Genomic DNA, 19,169 nt, shown 5'->3' with positions numbered 1-19,169 from the left:
ACTCCATCCTCTCGCCGCCCTCCCCTCAGATATTTATACACATTGATGAGGTCTCAGGTAGTTTGGGTTGGAAGGGGCGTTAAAGACCACCCATTTCCAAGTGGGGCACCTCGCACTGCACCAACTCCCCCAAACGGGAAGCAACGCAGGGGGGCCAAACAGCGCTGAGGCAGCGGCGTGTGGGGCACGTGTGTGTGTCATGGTGGCCTGATGGCACCCGTGGCGTGGGCAGGGCGTGCCGCCCGCACGCCTGCACCTCACAGATAAGCACCTCACAACTCCTCCAGCACCCACACGCGGGGGGTGTCGGGGAGCCCAATTTTTTTGTGTGGTTGGAGGGGGGCATGGCTTGAGGCTTGAGGCTTGGGGGGGGGGGGGCAAGCGCGCGTGGGGCCAGCACGTGGCGGTGGCTGCCGCAGCGCCCCCTGCTGCCGCTGCTGCTGCTGCTACTACTGCTTCCAGTGCTGCCGCTGCCCGCCCCGCCCCGCGGCATCCCGGCAGGCGGCGCGGTGCGGGCGGCATGGAGGGCGGCCCGGTGCCGGTCGGCGGCCAGCAGCGCCGCTTGAAGCGGCGGCCGCGGCCCCGCGGCGGGGTGCAGCGCGACCTGCCCGCCGCCCACATCGACTCCTTCAACTACGCCATCAGCGAGGGGGTGTACCAAGCCCTGCAGGTCGGGGGGAGCCGGGGGGGGGGGGGGGGTGCGGGTGGCGGTGCGGGTCCCGCTGAGGCGTGCGTCCCCTTCCTCCGCAGGACATCTCCCCGCTGGAGTTCGCCCTGAGGGACAGCCGCGTGTCGCTGACCATCGCCGGCGCCGCCATCTCGCCGCCCATGGTGCCGAAGGGGGCCGTGTGCCGGGAGGTGAAGGTGTACCCCGCCGAGTGCCGGGGGCTGCGCAGCACCTACCGCGGCAAGATGACGGTGAGCACGCCGAGCCGCGGTATATTCCTGGTTTTGTTTCAGCTAAACGCCTTTTGCAAGGCTCACCGGCTTCTGGGGGTGTTCCTGAGAGTCGTGTCCGGTGTGCGGTGCCGGTGAGCTGGCAGCGAAAGGTTTTCTTTAAACTGAGCTCTGAAGAGACCCCATCTGCTCTGTCCTTCCCCCCCCCCCCCCCCCCCCCAAGGACCTTAATCATGTTCCTCCCTCTGCTGTCGAGTTTGTAATGGAATCCGTCAGTTAAGAAAATCCTAGGAGGAGACACGTTTAAACTCACAATGTTGTAATTAAAATCCTTTTTTTGCCCGGATCTATGTTTCAAATAAGCCCAGAGTTATAAATCCTTCATGTTCATATCATCTGCTCGTTAGTTTTTTGGATTGCTCCGACATGTGACTGTAGAAGAAGCATCCCTAGCAAATACCTTCTTCTGCCCTGTGGATGGCCACCGTGTTTTCTCTTACAGTTCTGTAACAGGGACCGTACTGCACATTTCCATGTGTCCACTGCAAGGGAATGCTTGCTTGCAGTTTCAGCTTTTTTTTTTTTTCTTTTTCTGAAGCATTACAACAAGTAGGTAAAACCTACTGCAATTGAAACATCTTGTATGAACATAAAAGTGGGGCATTCACACATTGTTCACAGCAGTTTTCCCAATGACTCCTGGATTTTGCTGAGCTAGAAATGCTTTCATTCTTCTAAACTATATTGTTTCCCTTCTTTTTTTTTCCTATGCATATTTAATTGTTTTTTAATTGTTTTTTCAATCTGTGTAAATGTTGGAACAAAACATTTTTCTGTGCCTTGTGTGAGAAAGTCTGGCTTGTTCTTGTCCACTCCGCACTCTTGCGCAGGAAGAAGCAGTGTCTGATCATTCCCTGTCTTCACCGCACTGCTTTTAACTGCATGTAGCACTATCAAATTATTCTTAGTTCTCCACAGTAAGTGCCATAGTCCGCTGAGCAGCTTGTCGCACAGAAGCCAGTTTATGCCCTTGGTCATCGTTTAAGCTGGAGCCCAGAACTGTGCAGAAGTTTCAATGTAAGGCTGCATCGCAGATTCAGAGGGGGGAGCATTAACAGTTTCAGCTCCATTTCCTAATAATGCCTAAGAAGTGTTGCCAGGTGTTGAACCAATGATTTTGTATTATAATGCCAATGTTTCCTTTCTGAGCGTCAGTAGATCTTTGAAAGCTCATTCGCTATTCTGCCTATAAAATCAGGATCATTTGCCTCCGCTGGGCGTTTTATCACTTTGTTTCTTATGGTCAAGGCATCATCCTTCTCCAAACCCATTGCCAGATCTTACTGTTGTAAATAAATTTTTTTTAGCAGGACACTTTTTTTTCCTCACTTTTCAACTCACTTATGAACACATTAAGTGGACAGAATTAAGGAAAGGCTTGTAATCTGGATGTCCTTTCATTGAACACTTTTTCTTCTACTTTTTCTTTTAACTGTGTGTTAACTTCTGAGGCCTCCTTTTATATCCTGTGGCTTTCATGTCCTTTTCTATTTTGGCTGCTTTTTTGAGAGGTCTGAAAGGCAAAGAAAACTCTAGTCAACTTCATACACCTTACTAGCAGCTTCTTTACTTAGTTCTATACTTGTATGATTTTCTTCTGGAAACTCCTGTTGACTGTTTACCAGAGTGTATTATCTATGTTTGTACTAGTTGTGCTTTTTATTATGATTACTACCATTTTACAGTGGCAAAAGTTGATGAAACAGATTGGTGATTATGTTAAATGTGCAGTTAATATGTGAGGAAAGTAAAAGGGCAGCTTACTTTGCTCACTGTTTTTGTTGTATCATTTTAGGTTGACATCAGCTGGTCAGTGAATGGCATTCCACAAGGGACTATTAAACATCCTGTGGGGTATATTCCAATTATGGTGAAGTCTAAATTGTGCAGCCTCTATAATCTTTCTCCCCAAGAGCTCATCCAGCACCACGAGGAGGAAGAGGTAATGAGGATTTTGCAGGTCAGGAAAATCTGCATTTTACATGAGCAGTACATTAGGCCAACAACTGACAGGACTTGAACATTTGTATTTTAAGTTTGGCTTACATTCTCTGAATGTTTGCTCTTTACGACGGTTCTGTACAACGTCTTGAAAAATGTTAAGTCTCAGCTGTGTTTGAATACAGGGATCTGTTTGGTGCCACTGCCTGTGGTTGCGGTATGCGACTTTTCAACTGCTAACCAGCAATTGAGGCTATGTAGCTGAGTGGGCCGCTGTGGAGGCAGACTTGGAGAGCAGGCATTGAAAGAGTTTTTCTTATTTTTGGTTGTCTTCTACAACAGTTTCCTTACTTCCTCAGTAGCATGTCATCTATGGGCAGTTAAATACAGAAGAACTTACTGCTGATGTTTGCTTGCTGTTTTGTGAGCACAAAACAATGAAAGAAAATCTACAATGGCGAGCTATTGCTGGCCCCTCTACTAAGCCACTTGTACCCTTACTCCTAGTATTAATTACTAGAACACTTTTTTTCTAATGACACACAAGTTGGGGAGCTATAAAATTTATTGGCGTTAAGCTTATATGTGACCACAGAGAGGTTTTCTGCACCAAAGTTTCTTTTTGTCTAAAAATTCAAATTTAGAACTTAAAAGTATTTATTAAAAAAAATAACATCAACTCTTCAGAGCTGTTTACTTGGCCACATAGATTTGTTTTTTTTTTCTTCCTTGAAATGAAGGAACATGCATCCATTTCCTTGCACTGTATGCTAGAATTAGACTTAAAGGTCACTGACAAAGAGTGCAGCCTTTTCAAGTATAGTGCTGAAATGTGTGTCTTGCTGTTTCATAGCTGAAATATTAAATGTTTGCTTTCACAAAATAACGTGAGCATTTTTTTCTTTTACTTAAAATGTTATGTTATGAATTTTTAAGCACATTAAAAGCATTATTCTTTTTTTCTGGCAGGAAATGGGAGGCTACTTCATAATTAATGGCTTAGAAAAAGTTATTAGAATGCTGATTATGCCCAGGCGAAATTTCCCTCTTGCAATGACAAGACACAAGTGGAAAAACAGAGGCCCTGGCTTCACAGAGTATGGTAAGCTAAGGAGCTTCCTGCAGCATCCCTCCAGTAAATACATGTGGACAAACAGAAATGACCAACTATAGCTGATTTTTTTAAATTGCATAATGTTTATATTTTGAGACAAATTTTACTACAAAACCAAGGTGGTTGAGAACACCGTAATGATGAAAGTATGAAACAGGTACTTGCCTTGTGGGGTTGTCTGAGCTGCCTATGCTAAGCAAGGAGATTGTATTCCAGGCTGTGGAGTACATCAAGTACTTGTTATGTCGAAGGACTAACTGGAACCCTACGTTCTGTAGAAGTCAGTGTAAAATGTTGAAGTTGTTTCAGTGAATTTGGTTTTCTGTACTCCAAGATGCCATTTGTAATTTACATAAAACAGATTAACTAGATTCTTGGCTGTTCCATAGCTTTGTCATGTGTACTCAGGTAAACGAGTTGGCATTAAACCAGAGAAGTCAGGGTTTTGCACTCAAAGCATTACCATCTGCTGATTTGAGTGAACCATGGTGCTTCAGAACACACTGCAGTTCCCCGTGAATTTATTTTGAAGGAGGGCCGGTTTAGACAGTCGCATTTGTTCTATTTTAATTTCTCCTGCAGTGGACATCATAGAACAGGACCAGGAAACACTGCTTTGAAGGTACTGCACTACTACAGAGATGTGAAAATTTGAACCACAGTGCAATTAGGAAGAGTACTTGTGTTGCTGTATCTTTTGACCTACAGTTCCAGATGAGTCTTGGGGCTTTCCGTGTCTTAAAAGCTTTATGCATCTTGTGAACCTCTCAGCAAATGCAGTGGCTGCCTGGAGACGTTTGTCATTAAGAACTAAACTAAGCTAGTATCTTTATTTGAAATGGGATCCTGATGCTGAAATCAGTGATCTGTCCGCCTTGTGTTCTCAGCCACGAAGTACCACAACTTCGCTAAAGACCTAATGAATTGTCTCACCTGTTTGGACTTGTCACAGAAATGCAGTCAGTTGGTTTTGCACAGCTCACGTTGGTCTTTGCTTGTGTTAATTTTTGCAGGAGTAGTGATGCACTGTGTTAAGGAGGAGCACACTGCAATAAATATGAACCTTCACTACTTGGAAAACGGTTGCGTCATGTTGAACTTCATTTTTCAGAAAGAGTTGTTCTTCCTTCCCTTGGGATTTGCTCTTAAGGTAAATAGTGCTTGTGCTTTCTCTGTTGAATAAAGGCAAGTTTTGCTAAACATTTTTCATTTTTGAGTAACAAGAATCAGCTAATTCCAGAAGAAATATTTTCAGTCATACTTCCTATATTGGCTGAAGAACTGTAGACCAGACTGAGCCTGTACATGTAATGCAATGCACAGTTGCAGTACAGGAAGTGCATGCAGGGTAAAGAGAGGAGGGAGGAGTTTTGAAAGGTTTTAGGGCTTCTTACCAATGAATGCTGTGAATGAATGGAGAGTGTAAGGGTTTGGCACCTAGTGTGAAAGGTCTTGGGAATCTTTTTAAAGCAGAATGACCTTACAAGAAAAGGTTCAGTTCTCAGCTATATTAGTATTAACCATTAAAATCAAGTAGTCTCATGTAAAAGTAAACCAGTAAACTGGCTTAATTTTTGAGGAGAAAAATAAAATGCTGTTTCTGATTGGAACTGAAAACAGGTAAGAACTGGAAGACAAAAAACAGTAGTATCTGAGCGCATTGGGTGGGTTAAACTGTTCTTCAGATAGCAGGCAAAAGTTTGACTTCAGTCAAGCTCTCCAAATTTCTCCTAAAGCATGCTTTCTCTGGTAACAGAGTCCAGGGCATGTCAGCTGTGTATTTTACGTACAGCAGCAAAGTGTTGGAGCAAATCAGAGGCCTGTGGCACTACAGCTTGTCTTCCACTGCATAAATCAGTCTCAGGGAATTTGTGTGTACTTACAACCTGCTGTATTTGTGTTGCTGTTGCATGGTACATTTCACTTTTTCTCCAGTCCGCTGTCTCAACAAAAGTAGTTACCAAAAATGGGTAATTACTCTTAGTTTTAATAAGCAAGGGAATTATACTGACTTTGTTAGCTCATGAGATCTCAGGTTAAGCAGGCTGTGTTGTCTGAAGTTTGAGTTCTTCTTTCAAGAGTAGGCACTCCCTGGACTTTCATCCCCCCCAGCATCAGTTGAGCTTAGTTCTGCACTGGTTTTCTGTGGTCTGTCCAGGTCCTGCTGTGGCAGCCTGGTTCTTCTGTTCTGGCTGCAATTCCAGTTCCTCCTTGCTGCGTAACCACCTCACGTCCTGGCTGAGAGGCAGCGTGTGCTGTGGCTGCTTCTAGATTGTTCATATCACAAGGTTCTAGATTGTTCATATCACGACATACCAAGTGGCAGAATACGTAACTATTGAGGTTGCATTGCCCCCTTTGAGAAAGAAATCTGCCTGGGTGTGTTTTTCGTGCAGCCTCCATTTCTAATGAGCTTCTTGAAGTCTTCTTAAGTGTTGTGGACAAACAGTTTGCTTAAAGATGAGGGAGGTTTGTTGGCAAATTGAGAGGTCATTGGCGGGCAATGTATTTGCTTAACCCTGACTTAAAGAAACAATTAGGCAACCGTTATAACACCTAGACCTAAGAACATTGGCTTTAAGTATGAGCTTTAGAACATGAAATGCTGAAGCTAAAGTGAATTGTAATGGCCTTCTAAAGAGGCTTTAGAGACTAAATTATCTTTTGATTTCTGTGGTGATAAGAGGTAGCTTGAGACAACGGTGAATTAAATTCATGTTTCTAAGTGAGCTTATTAAGTAAAGAAAAAAAGTGTATATATATATGTGTGTGTTTGTATAATATATAAAAATACAAGTAAATCTAACCTAAACAAAAGAAGCCTGTTAATTTAGAAGGTGTTAGTCTGTTTGTTTGTTTTCCAAGGGTTTCATTAGATTGGGGCTACTTGTGATCATCAGTTTATTAATATCCTCAGTGCTACTCTTGAAGCCCCTTAATCCCACAGTATTTTTTAGTTTGCATGGTGGAAGGGTGTTTCCAGAGAACTCAAGAACATAAATCATTGGGGTGCCCTGCTTCTTCAGTGTTTTATGGCCCACCATTGTCATGGCTGTTTGTTTTTTTGTTTTCTGATCTGACACCCTTTTGTCTTTCAGGCATTAGTTAATTTCACGGACTACCAGATTTTTAAAGAGCTGGTCAAAGATAAGGAAAACGACACCTTTTTTGTGAACTGTGTTACTGAGATGATAAGAGCAGTAGCAGATGCAGGCTGTTACACGCAGCAAAACGTCCTCGAATACCTTGGAAAGAGCTTCAGAGTAAAACTGAACCTCCCAGAGTGGTACAGCAATGAACAGGCTGCGGATTTCATTTTCAAGTATGTATTTATGCATGTAGGAGTGTGTGATTCAGCGTGATTGCACTGAAATTACAAGCAACTTTAAGAATACTCTGCCATCACACTGCCTTTGTTAAGATTTGCATGCACACATAAAATGATAGCCAGTGGCTAGTTCTTGGTGGGTCTTAAGGATATTCTGTTAATCTGTAGTTGTGTTCTAAAATACCAATTTTACAGATTGACACAAACATCTACAAAATCGTTTCAGGAGAAGGGCGTTCATTGTTGTTTAGATGTAATATTCTGATGTATTTAATGAAAAACTGGAATGTTCACTTAAAGAAAAGAAGGTTCCAGGTACATATGTGGACTGCTCGAAGTTAATCTTGTTGGCCAGCAGCACTGGCACTTCCTCAGCTGTTTCACACAATAATGGGCAACTGTTATGAGAATTGCATTTATCTATTAAAATGGTAGGAATTAGATGTTTAGAAACCAGATTAGCTTCCGGATGTTTTAAAATCTAACTTCTTTCATGGAATAAGTTAGGTTTGAGATGTCAATGTGATGAGCATTCAACCAAATCATTTATTTTTCAAGTAAGTGTTAGTTCTATGAGAGGTATTTTAGCATTTGAAAAGGATCATTTGGGATGGCCATGCCCTTGAGTACTTGTAAATAGGGGGGTGCTGGTTAGGTTGCTGGAAACATTAAGGCAGTCTTCAGGTGCTTCAGAGGGGCACTTATAGTGCTGGAAGTACAGCACTTTGTACTGAGAAACAGGTGGATAATTTCAAGAAAATATATATTCTCTTCGTTCTAAATACTCTTATGTGTTTTTTTCCCCTCTGATATGTTCTGTACACCTTGTCTGTCTAAGCTGGGGAGATAGAAGAGTGGGAATAGTGGAAAGCATTAATTGGGATGTACCTTGTATCATAACTTCTGCCTGGCCAGAACTTACCTCAGAATCGGCCTTTGGAGGTTTGTCTTTATGGTGAAGTTGTAAAGGCTTCAGTGGGGGGCAATATAGAGCAGCAGCAGAAAGGGACAGGTCCTTGTGTGCTGACATGCTGAAAGATGATTGCACTTGTGTCTTGGAAGGCAAGTTATTTCATTTGTCTAATTGGAAAGCGGTTTGTCAGCTTAATTGGGAATTAGGAGTAACCTTCCTTTCTGCTTGCGCTAGAATGTTGTTCAGCCCACTTTTTTTCCATGCAAAGGTTTGATAGCAATAGAGGTTCGGATTTTCTGTGGCCAGACAGAAATATTTTGCGATCTGTTACTAGAATCCAGTTCAGATTCGGAGAGTGGTTTGGTTGCGTGTATGTGGATAAGCACAGGCATATGTAATTGGTGTCATACCTGCTGTGAAATAATGTGCAAAATTCATCTGTTGGGTGGTTCTTACTCAAATAGCTTTGTACATGAACTGGACATCTAACGTGGGAGTTTGTAAAGTCAGTTTTTCACAAGGTTCACCTTCGTCTAATCAACCAGGTATATCTTTTTAGCTAAAAAAATGTTTTGAGATAATTTAGGAAGAATGTGAAGAGCAGCTAGCATGAAGAGATGGTGTTAGTTGTCCTTCTTTCTGTTCCTTCAGCAAGTGTATCTGCATACACCTAACAGACAGAACTGAAAAGTTCTACCTGCTTTGTATGATGACCCGAAAGCTGTATGCTTTTGCCAAAGGGGAGTGCATGGAGGATAATCCTGACAGTCTGATGAATCAAGAAGTGCTTACGCCAGGACAGCTTTACCTTATGTTCTTAAAGGTAAGATCATATCCGTTATCTCCCCCCAGACCTCCTGCTCTTGCGTGGGCTCCTGTCCACAGGCTGCAGCTCTGGCCCGGGGCCTGCTCCTGCGGGGGCTCTCCATGGGCCGCAGCCTCCTCCAGGCCACATCCACCTGCTCCACCGGGGGCTCCTCCACGGGCTGCAGTGTGGAGATCTGCTCCGTGTGGGACCCATGGGCTGCAGGGGGACAGCCTGCTCCACCAGGGGCCTCTCCACAGGCCGCAGGGGAACTTTTCTCCCAGCAACTGGAGCACCTCCTGCCCTTGTTCTTCAGTGACCTTGGTGTCTGCAGGGCTGTTTTTGCTCATATTCTTTGATTCCTCTCTCCCAGCTGCTGTTAGTGTTTATCCTTTTCTTAAATCTGCCTCTCCCAGAGGCCCAACCAGTGTCACTCACTGACTCAGCTCTGGCCAGCAGCAGACATGGGGCAGCTGCTGGGAGCTTCTTACAGAGGCCACCAAAGCAGCGCCCCCACTACCAAAACCTTGTCACGTAAGCTCAATACACTGTTTTTGTTTTTTTTATAAGAATTCAAATTGGTCATGGGTATGTTGTTCTGTCTCCTTTTCCCTGTTTTTATATAGTATCCAAGACTACATTATAAAAATCTAATCCCCTGTCTCACAATTTTGTGTGACCATGGCCTTCAAGTTTTGGTGCCTAAATTTGCTTCATGACATGGTTTTAATTCATCACTGTATTTAGTAGGCTAAACAACGGAGTTGGTCTTGTGGTCAGATTATACGTATGCTTTCAGCTTTGGGGCTCGTTTGCTTTTTATGAAATTCTGTTACAGGACTTTATTTACTAGAGTCACCACCAGTCTGGGTGGAAGTGATTGCTAAGATGTCGGATGGGCTATTTGTTGCGGGTCTGCACTGGCATGATAATGCAAGCACTTAGATAAAATAAAGTCAGTGTAGGAAATCCAGTCGGAAGGCTTTCACTTTGCTGAAAGTTGTCCATCCTGCTGATTTCAGAAGACTTCTGTAGTACGTGTAACCAATGAGGCACTCATAATTTGAGTCTCTATTTTCCAGTTTTCAATTTAAACCTCTCACTTTTAAACCATAGGAGAGGCTTGAGAACTGGCTGCAATCTGTTAGATTTGTTTTGGAGAAGAGAACAGAAAAGGCAGATATCAACATAAATGCTGACAGCTTGATGAAGGCATTCAGCCTGACAGCAGATGTTACCAAGGCATTTGAGTATCTTCTTGCAACTGGCAACCTGCGATCTAAAACTGGTAAGTCTTAAGGCTTAAAAAGCCTTTTTTCCTGTTACATAGTATGAGAAACAATATAAAACTGAGCTTTTAACTGAAAGCAACTTGAATGCAGGAATGATATACTGTGAGTTAATGAAGACTGGTTTGGGGAAAGGGATAGTTGAATAAAAGGGGGGATTTGTCTTCAAATATAGATTCTTCTTATGCATGGTATAAAACATGTTAGTTATTAAAGCAAAGCCTCTACACAGATAAATAGTAGAAACTGAGTTTAGCATTGTCCAAACGAGCAGCCATATTTTTGTTTTCCCAAAGACTATTTCTTAAAAGATAATACGTAAGACAGAGAAGGGGTGTTTGTTTATCAGGACTGCCCCATTAGTAACGTGAGTTTCAACAGAGAGAAACTGCTTCAGTTTAATAATGTGTATTTCAAATTTTCTTTCTGTTTTTCTGGCATATGGAGTGTGCTGGTGTGGTTACTTAACGCTCGCTAGAAAATGAAGTGAGATTAGAAGGCCGCAGAATTTTGTTAAGAAGTACCAGGTGCAAATCCCCAAGTCACTTTACTAGGAACAATTTCCAGTTGTTTCTAAAAGAAGTTGTGTCTTAAGCCATGGCTTGGAATTTAAAGTCTCTAGGTCTTCTACAAGTCGCTTAAATGCCTGTGTACCTTCTGTTGTTGGGATCCTGTGTGAGCATCTTCAGGTCTTACCAGTGAGAAATAGGAAACAGCCTTGTAACATTATGCTTTATGCGTCAAAGCTGGGCGACGTCCTGGCATAAATCTCATTTTTGTTCCTAGGCCTGGGCATGTTACAGGACAGCGGTCTGTGTGTGGTGGGAGACAAGCTGAATTTCGTTCGCTACCTTTCCCACTTCCGCTGCATACACAGAGGCTCAGCTTTTGCCCAGATGAGAACCACAACTGTACGCAAGCTGCTGCCCGAATCCTGGGGGTTCCTGTGCCCGGTGGACACCCCTGATGGAGAGCCCTGCGGTCTGATGAACCACATGACAGCTGTGTGTGAAATAGTGACTGAGATGGTGCCCGTGAGAGACCTTCCACCTTTGTTATGTGCCCTAGGTACGTTTTACTGGCTTGAACATTTAATAAAGCAGTTCCTTTTTACTTCTTACTTCCTTTTTACTCTTCTGCCCTACAAACCCATATCTGGGAAATGTTCTCCAGATACCATTATTGTAAATTCTTAACTTGAGAAGATGAAATCAAGCTAAACTTGTTCTTACTGTGCTTCTGCTTAACGGCAAGTAGCATGTTGCTTATATAGGCTTGTCAGCCTTCTGGAGAACAGAAAGTTCAAAATAAATGTCTTAGCCATGTACCGTCAAGTCAAGATGTTCACTTGAATGCAAGGAATTGCACAGTACGAGCTGTGCGAAATTGAATGAAACTCTGCCTTCCTAATGCTGGCAGTGACTTTAGTTAAACTGCAGCTCTTCCAGTGATCGCTGCAATAGCGGGAGTCCTGTGTCATTCTGAAAATTGTTGGGGAGTGGGTGGGGAATGGCATTCTCAGTTGTGCACATCTTATATTTTCCATCAAGTCATCGACAGCTTTGCACTCTACAGATGGTCTAAATTTTCTGATGTCTCATGAAGCTTCTTGGTGTGGATTTGAGGCTTCCTGCAGAAGTAACGTGTGCTTTGTGTGGTTTTTTTTCTTGGCTGTTCCTTCTCACAGGTGTTGTCCCCATTGATGCGACTCCAAGCAGGCCTTACGCTGAGTGTTACAGAGTGGTATTGGATGGCGCTGTTGTTGGCTGGGTGGAGTGTGACCTGGCTCCTCAGGTTGCAGAAGCCCTCCGGCGTTTCAAGGTTGTCTTGTTTAAAATGTGACTTAGTTAAACGTCCTCAGTATGCAGTGGTCAAAAATAGGCATGTTTAGAACGTTTTTCATAACTTCCATTTATTTTTTAAATATAACCTAGTAAGATATTTTGTCAGCATGTTAGTGCTGGAGTGGGTTCATCAGGTTTTTCTTGTTTACATTCATAAGTTTAGTCTGTTGGTTTATGAACTTGTCATTATTACAGATCTATTTATTTTTTTAAAAAAATAAGTATTCTGTCCTTTTCTTGGTGGAGAATTTTCTAGAAATATTTTTTAAATCTGTCTTCATCTTATATTACGAGCTGCATCTGTGGTTGGTATTTTTCATTGTGGGCATAACCTAATCTGTTGGATGCAACTTAACTAAAGCAGTCTTGGTTTGTATTTCTAAATTGTTATTTCATTGCACAAACAGATAACTCAAGAGAAAAGATTTCCTGCACGGGCAGAAGTGGTCCTTATCCCAATGACAGGAAAACCCAGTCTGTATCCTGGGTTGTTCATTTTTACTACCCCTTGCCGGATGGTGCGGCCTGTCAAAAACCTGCTGTATGGAAGGAAAGAATGGATTGGCACTCTGGAACAGGTGGGTTTTGCATATTTCCTGTATAGTGCCAGAATAACAGAATAATAGTATTACAGAGGTATCCTGCATCAAAAGCGCTATTTTGTGAAGTATTTGTCGAAGGAGCTGAGAATGGGACATAGGGAGATAGTGCTGAAGAGCTAGAATAGGTGGCAAAAGGGTTTTATCACTTCTAGCTGGTAAGTTTCTGGTATGTTTCTTACTGGTGGACTGTAGGGGTCTTTGAGATACTTAAGTCTGCTTTCAGTATTAACATAGTCAAGGTTTTTTTAGGTGAAGGATTGCTGTCTTGTGTGTACTGTCTCATCTTGGTTTATATCTTGGCTGCCCAGGGCAGTCTGCAGAAACAGGTAGCGGCTTGCTTGGGAACTTGGTGATTTGGAACAAGGAAAGGAAAGGTGACATCTTACTGCACTTTTATATTTTCAGACTTGCTTTCCTTGCAGTTAGCTGTGATTGTAGTAGTAGCTTAGCAGTTGTCTGATGTTTTTCTTGCCTGCACTAAGGTGCAGACAACAACCACAGCTAAAACTGAAATGAAAAGTCATCAGAGGCAGCTTTATTTTGCTTTCTTCCTGACCTGTCTGATTTGATTCTTGCAGATCTTCATGAACGTGGCCACCGTGGAGTCAGAGGTGGTTCCTGGAGTGACCACTCACCTGGAGCTCTTCCCTCACGGCATTCTGAGTGTGGTGGCCAACCTCATCCCCTTCTCCGATCACAACCAAAGTCCACGAAACATGTACCAGTGCCAGATGGGTAAGTACTGTCGTACCTAATGCTGTGAGTCCCCAGGCAAGGGGAGGTGAGGGGTGGAGGAACCTCTTGTTTCTATTCCAGTGTGCATCCCTACACTCCCAAATAGCAGCTCTTCCCAGCAGTTGTTTCAAACTCGAGGTTTATTGCCGTGAAAGAAATGACTGTCGGAGAAGTCAGGTTTATCACGCTGGCAGCCTTCCAGTGGGCAGTTCTAAATAGCAGCACTCATATTGACTGTCTTAAGTCTTCAGTAAGTTGTTGGCATTTTCTTTCTGTTTTTTAATTTGAGGTTGTTGATCATAGAGACAAGCATGGGGCACTGCACCAGCTGCTTAGGGGAGTTAATATCTGACAACTGTGCTGCCATCCCCGCAGCTGCCAGGTTGACCTGCTTCTTTCTGACTGGTAACTAGAGCAGAGGCTGTGCAGTAGTGCAGGTTTCTTTGCCACCTGTTTTCAGTCACTGTGATGTCTCGACACTCAGTTTTCAGAGGACAGTTACTAGGCATCTGTTGTGGGATAGTAATATAGTGCTGTGGCAACAGGGTGTTTTTTTTCTCTGTCAACGATTTAAATTGATTTATTTGGTTTTCTGAAGGCAGTTGGGATAGGGTATGTACATGGGGTTTCAATCGTCTGATGTGCAAGTGACCTGCAAGAAGCTTATTTAAAACAAAAAAAAAAAAAGGCAGGCTAAGAGAAGCATGTGGGCAGGAACTGAGAGCAGCTCTCATTACCTCCACAGCATATTACATTTCTGACAATATTATCAGAAAGATTTCCTTAAAATGCTACCAGGTTTTCATACTTTTCTGAAAGTACCCATGTAACTCTGTAAAAAAAAAAAAAAAAAAAAAAAAAAAAGTTCTTTTTCCTGCCAGTATATTTATCCTGGCAGTAGCAAATGCTTCGTGACCTGGAAATATGTCAAGTATGCCTCACTATGGGAAACTTCAAAGGGGGGGGAAAAAAAAAAACACATTATCGGAGATTCTGAAATTGCAGAAAAGACAATAAATTACAAATATTTCTTATGTAGTACTATGAAGGGAAATAAATATTGTGCGTGGCTCAGAGAAACTTTTATAACTGGACTTAAAGCAATTATTAAATTCTACAGTTTTTAAAATTGATAATTTCTCTAACTCATTTCCAGCCTTGTTCTTAGCAAGATACCTGGAGGATGAAACATGGCTTAACTTTGAATTGATCCTGAATAAATCCACCTTTCTTTCTTTATAGGAAAGCAAACCATGGGGTTTCCAGTTTATAACTACAGGGACCGCTCGGATAACAAGCTGTACCTCCTTCATACTCCCCAGAGCCCTCTGGTGAGGCCCAGAATGTATGACTACTACAGCATGGACAGCTACCCAGTCGGTACCAACTCAGTTGTGGCTGTCATCTCCTACAGTGGCTATGACATGGAAGATGCAATGGTAAGCCACTGAAAGAAGGAATTACGCCGTCCTATAAAGGAATCTGGTGTGGGCAGTGGTGGAGAAGGGTGGTACGCAGCTGAGAAGAGCCCAATTTCTGCTTCTGCTAGTCCATAGACTCCATTAGGGCAGATACAGGAGCTCAGCTGTTAAGGATCTTCTGCAGATCGTGTTTGAGGTACTGAGAGTAAAGCAGAGCTCCCTTGCGAAAGGCAGCGGGCTTCCAGCACTGATGACAAAATGGGGGTGGAGGAAGCTTGGGCCTATTGGGATGGTGACTTGCTGGGAGGTTTTGTTTAGGAGGGCAATGTTAAAAAGATGAGTATCGGATCAGAATGGAAATGCTTTCTTTGAAGTTACTAGCGAATCTCTAACAGGCCTTTTTTCTTCCTCTTAGATTGTGAACAAGTCTTCCTGGGAGAGAGGGTTTGCTTACGGAAGCGTTATCAAGATGGAGAGCATTGACCTTTCCCTTAAAGCCAACAGGGGAGACGATAATTTAGTATTTGGTGTCAGGCCTGGTGATCCGAATGTTGCAGAGAAGTTAGATGCTGATGGACTGCCTTTTATTGGCTCCATCCTACAGCCTGGGGACCCGTTCTACAGCTACATGAACCTCAGCACGGGGGAGGCCTTCACTGTGTACTATCAGTAAGTTCAGCTTGTCTGTCCTGGCCCCAAACATGCAGTTGTGAGCAGTCTGATAGCAGTGGCCCCTGATGAGCTCTATGATCTTCCCGGGGTTTCTTTTCCTCCTCACATGGCCACAAAACATGCACGTGTTGATGGAACACGAAATTCATGGTACAGGTGACTTAGGTGCATGTTTTGTGGCTTTTCTCTAAGCCAGTGTATGCTGAAGAGCTGCAAAGCCTGATTTACCCAGGAGACAAATCTGAGACTGGTGAAAAGATTGCTTCCAGAAATGTTTTGCTGTCTCCCTAGGACTGTTCCTCTGTCATTTTCTGCAGCATTTTGTTAATTGAATAGGAAATAGTGTTCTGTCCAAAAAAAACCACGAACACCACACCACCAACGCACAAAACAACAACAACAACAACAAAACACAATCCAACAACAACAAAATACAAGAAAGTGCTTGGTCACCAAAGACTGCACTCATATGTATGGAGTTATCCGTACAGCTTGAGGTCCTCTCTGTGTCTCTCTACAACATTTATAGTGTGAGGATTATGCTATTTATTATTCATGTTGAGAAGGCAGATCAGATCAGATCCAGATCAGATCATTTTTTTGGTTCCTATGGAGAGGTGTAGTTCCCTGCCCTCAGTGTTGGCTCCTGCCCCCAGTTTCCCCAGGGACCCTGCACCCTGAAGTTCTCCTTAGTGTCAGAAGTGTGCTGCATAAACTGCCAGGGCTTAAGCACAGCTAGGAAGAGATGAACAGAGGCTTTGACTTAAAACTTTGAACAAGCTTGCAGTTCTCTCTTTTTTTTTTTTTTCCCTTGCGATGGCCTGTACTTTGGTTGCATTCGGCACAGGAAAAGAACAGCTCTAAAACAGAAGTTAATCTTAGGTTTGTGCCTTCTGCAAGTAGTGTTCATTAGGATTTCAAAGGACAAAGGGGAAAAAAAATAACCCTGTTTGTAACATGGACAAAATGTATTTATTCTAAAGCTGTTGCCTCCAAAACACGTTGAGAGTTTGGGCTGTGTAACGCAAGTTAAGCCTGCAGCAGGCACCCACCATGTGAAACATCAGGCTGAGGGTACACGTGGAGAAGTAGCACACCCCTGAACTTGTTGGCAAAGGCCGTGTCAGCTCACACCGTGCCTTCACTCTCTGTTCCTGAGTCTTCCTCTCTGCTTTGCTCTAAACATATTTATTTATTTTAGTATCCCACCAAGGCAGTGAGAATTTACTGGGGAGGCAGGGCTGCTGCTGCCTTAAAACAAAACAAATGTTTTCTCATATTGCGTGTGACATCGATGAACCTGGTTTAAATGATTTTTATTTGAAGTCGTGGATGGCACACTACCTGATGGCATGGCAGCTTGCAGCTGTGCTTCTAGCATTAGAAACAACAAATGGATGGCACTTGTGTGATGCTTTTGTATTGTTTTTTTTTTTTGCTCTAATTCTTACACAGTCTGATTTCCCTGAATGGTGTTTCCCAAGAAATGCAGTGATCCCCAGCATTTTATTAGACTAAAAAAGTGGTTTGGTTTCCTTCCTCTGCTTCCCTTTCCTAAAAATCACAAGTACGTCTGACACCTTTGCTGTGAATGTTTGTCTACCCACACAGGAATAAGGAGGTGGGCATTGTAGACAACATCAAGTTATGCAGTAACGACCGTGGCACCGGGAAATTGAAGAAGGCTTGCATCACCGTGAGAGTTCCCCGAAATCCAACTGTCGGCGACAAATTCGCCAGCCGTCACGGGCAGAAAGGCATCCTGAGCCAGCTCTGGCCGGTTGAAGACATGCCGTTCACGGAGAACGGGATGGTTCCAGACATCCTCTTCAACCCCCACGGGTTCCCCTCCCGTATGACCATCGGGATGCTAATCGAGAGCATGGCGGGGAAGTCGGCAGCGCTGCACGGTGTCTGCTACGATGCCACTCCCTTCACCTTCTCGGAGGAGGACTCGGCTCTGAAATACTTCGGCGAGACTTTAGTGAGCGCGGGTTACAACTTCTTTGGGACGGAGAAGATGTACAGCGGGATCAGCGGCCTGGAGCTGGAGGCAGAGATCTTCGTGGGAGTCGTGTACTACCAGCGCCTGCGCCACATGGTCTCGGACAAGTTCCAGGTGAGGACAACGGGCCCTCGGGACTCTGTCACCAACCAGCCCATCAAGGGAAGGAACGTGGAAGGTGGGATTCGCTTCGGCGAGATGGAGCGTGACGCGCTGCTGGCCCACGGCACGTCCTTCTTGCTGCACGACCGCCTCTTCAGCTGCTCCGATGGCTCCGAAGCCTACGTCTGCACGAGCTGCGGCAGTATGCTCTCTCCTCTGCTGCAGCGGCCACCACCTTCCTCTGTGGCGAGCAACAGGAGGTATTCCTGCTTGCTGTGCGGCAGGGTGGACACCATCCAGGTTATCCCGGTGCCCCACGTCTTCCGTTACTTCGTGGCAGAGCTGGCAGCCATGAACATCAAGCTAAGGCTGACGCTGGAGCAGTGAATTGTGCTGCGGGGAGGGAGGAAGCACGCGCTAGTCCTGCGTTTGCCCCCGGTGGGTTTCACGCTTTATGTCAGTTCTCAAGTTCTTGAAACGGTTGCAAGGTTAATTTGAGGTTTGTATTGAGATGGGGCTGTCTTAGCAACTCCTGAAGCTGCATCGAGAAGAAATGCAGCTCCGCCGACATTTGTTTACCCTTCATAAAGGATCACTAGCTGTCGAGATACGGTGTATGGAAATCAAGCAATATCAGTGCTCCCACCAGGAAAGTGTGTGGGGGGGTTCCTCGTTCTCTGAGCGCTGGCTGCAGCCACAAAGACGAAGAGGTCACAGAACAGCATGAAGTGAATGCTGGGACTAGACAGTGCGTTGCACTGTTTTGTAATTCTTTATTTTTATTTTATTTTTTTGCATTTGGCTGAAGAACAAAGTAGATGGCTTTGCAGCCTGGCACCTACCTTGGCTCCAGCAGCTCTGCGGTGCCGGGGGAGCAGGCACAAGGCACAGGCTCCCCGTCTCGAGTCCCTGGAGGCAGCAGCAGCACAAGTTTGATGCCAGCCGTGTCTCCCTTGTGTTCGGGGAGAGCCGGGGTGGCGCGGGGACCTGCTCAGCCCCGCTGCTTGCGGTGAGGGCACAAAGGAGAATTTTTCACTTGTTAAGAGTTCTTTATATGTTTCTTAAAAAAAAAATAAATAAACAATAATTCTTTCGGAGCTGGTGCCTGCTTTCTGGGAAGGGAAGGGAAGGGAAGGGAAGGGTTTCCCCCGCTTCCTGCGCTCAGGGCCGGCCGGGGCGGCTCTCCCAGGGCTTGCTCGGCCGCGGCAGGCTGGAGGCCGTGGGGGTGTCCCCCGTGGGCTCGGCCCGTGGGCTGCGCACCCCCGGCGGGCTCTGGCCGCTCCGCACCAGCCGCAGGAGCTCGGCGAACGAGGAGGGGGCGGCCGGGGCCGGCGGCTCCGCGTCCCCCCCCGCGGGCCGCGGGGAGGGCGCAGTGGTGCGGGCCGGCTCCATGGCGCTGCCCGGGGCCGTACCACGGCGGCGGGGCGGGGAGGGGGGGAGC

At 44.8% G+C, this 19,169-nt stretch overlaps 1 protein-coding gene and 1 long non-coding RNA gene across 2 annotated transcripts; one reads left to right on the top strand and one right to left on the bottom strand.

Moving 5' to 3' along the window:
- The first annotated feature begins 303 nt into the window (after window positions 1-303).
- On the top strand, window positions 304-18,825 carry POLR1B (RNA polymerase I subunit B). Its single transcript, XM_080585006.1, has 15 exons — window positions 304-670; window positions 751-918; window positions 2,753-2,899; window positions 3,868-4,000; window positions 5,026-5,162; window positions 7,111-7,334; window positions 8,905-9,076; window positions 10,175-10,346; window positions 11,134-11,415; window positions 12,035-12,168; window positions 12,599-12,769; window positions 13,372-13,528; window positions 14,771-14,967; window positions 15,365-15,618; window positions 17,233-18,825. Exons 1-15 carry the CDS (start codon window positions 521-523, stop codon window positions 18,113-18,115), a joined length of 3,381 nt encoding a protein of 1,126 aa, XP_080441132.1. The 5' UTR covers window positions 304-520; the 3' UTR covers window positions 18,116-18,825.
- LOC308191995 lies at window positions 16,571-19,146 on the bottom strand. Its single transcript, XR_013948455.1, has 2 exons — window positions 18,571-19,146; window positions 16,571-18,416 (listed from the first exon to the last, which is right to left on the bottom strand). It is a non-coding gene; the product is annotated as an uncharacterized lncRNA (long non-coding RNA).
- Between the last annotated feature and the right edge of the window lie 23 nt (window positions 19,147-19,169).

Source organism: Anser brachyrhynchus, assembly GCF_964034855.1.
Source record: "Anser brachyrhynchus genome assembly, chromosome: 3".
Lineage (NCBI taxonomy): Eukaryota > Metazoa > Chordata > Aves > Anseriformes > Anatidae > Anser > Anser brachyrhynchus.
Note: the sequence above shows the minus strand (reverse complement) of the source record. Positions and strands in the feature narration are given on the sequence as shown.

Bases quoted from the DNA above. Each gene is read 5' to 3' on its own strand.
- POLR1B (XM_080585006.1), top strand. From the start codon at position 521: ATGGAGGGCGGCCCGGTGCCGGTCGGCGGCCAGCAGCGCCGCTTGAAG. The intron at 5,163-7,110 runs GTAAATAGTGCT...TTTGTCTTTCAG, and splicing joins CCTTGGGATTTGCTCTTAAG to GCATTAGTTAATTTCACGGA. The intron at 14,968-15,364 runs GTAAGCCACTGA...TCTTCCTCTTAG, and splicing joins ATGACATGGAAGATGCAATG to ATTGTGAACAAGTCTTCCTG.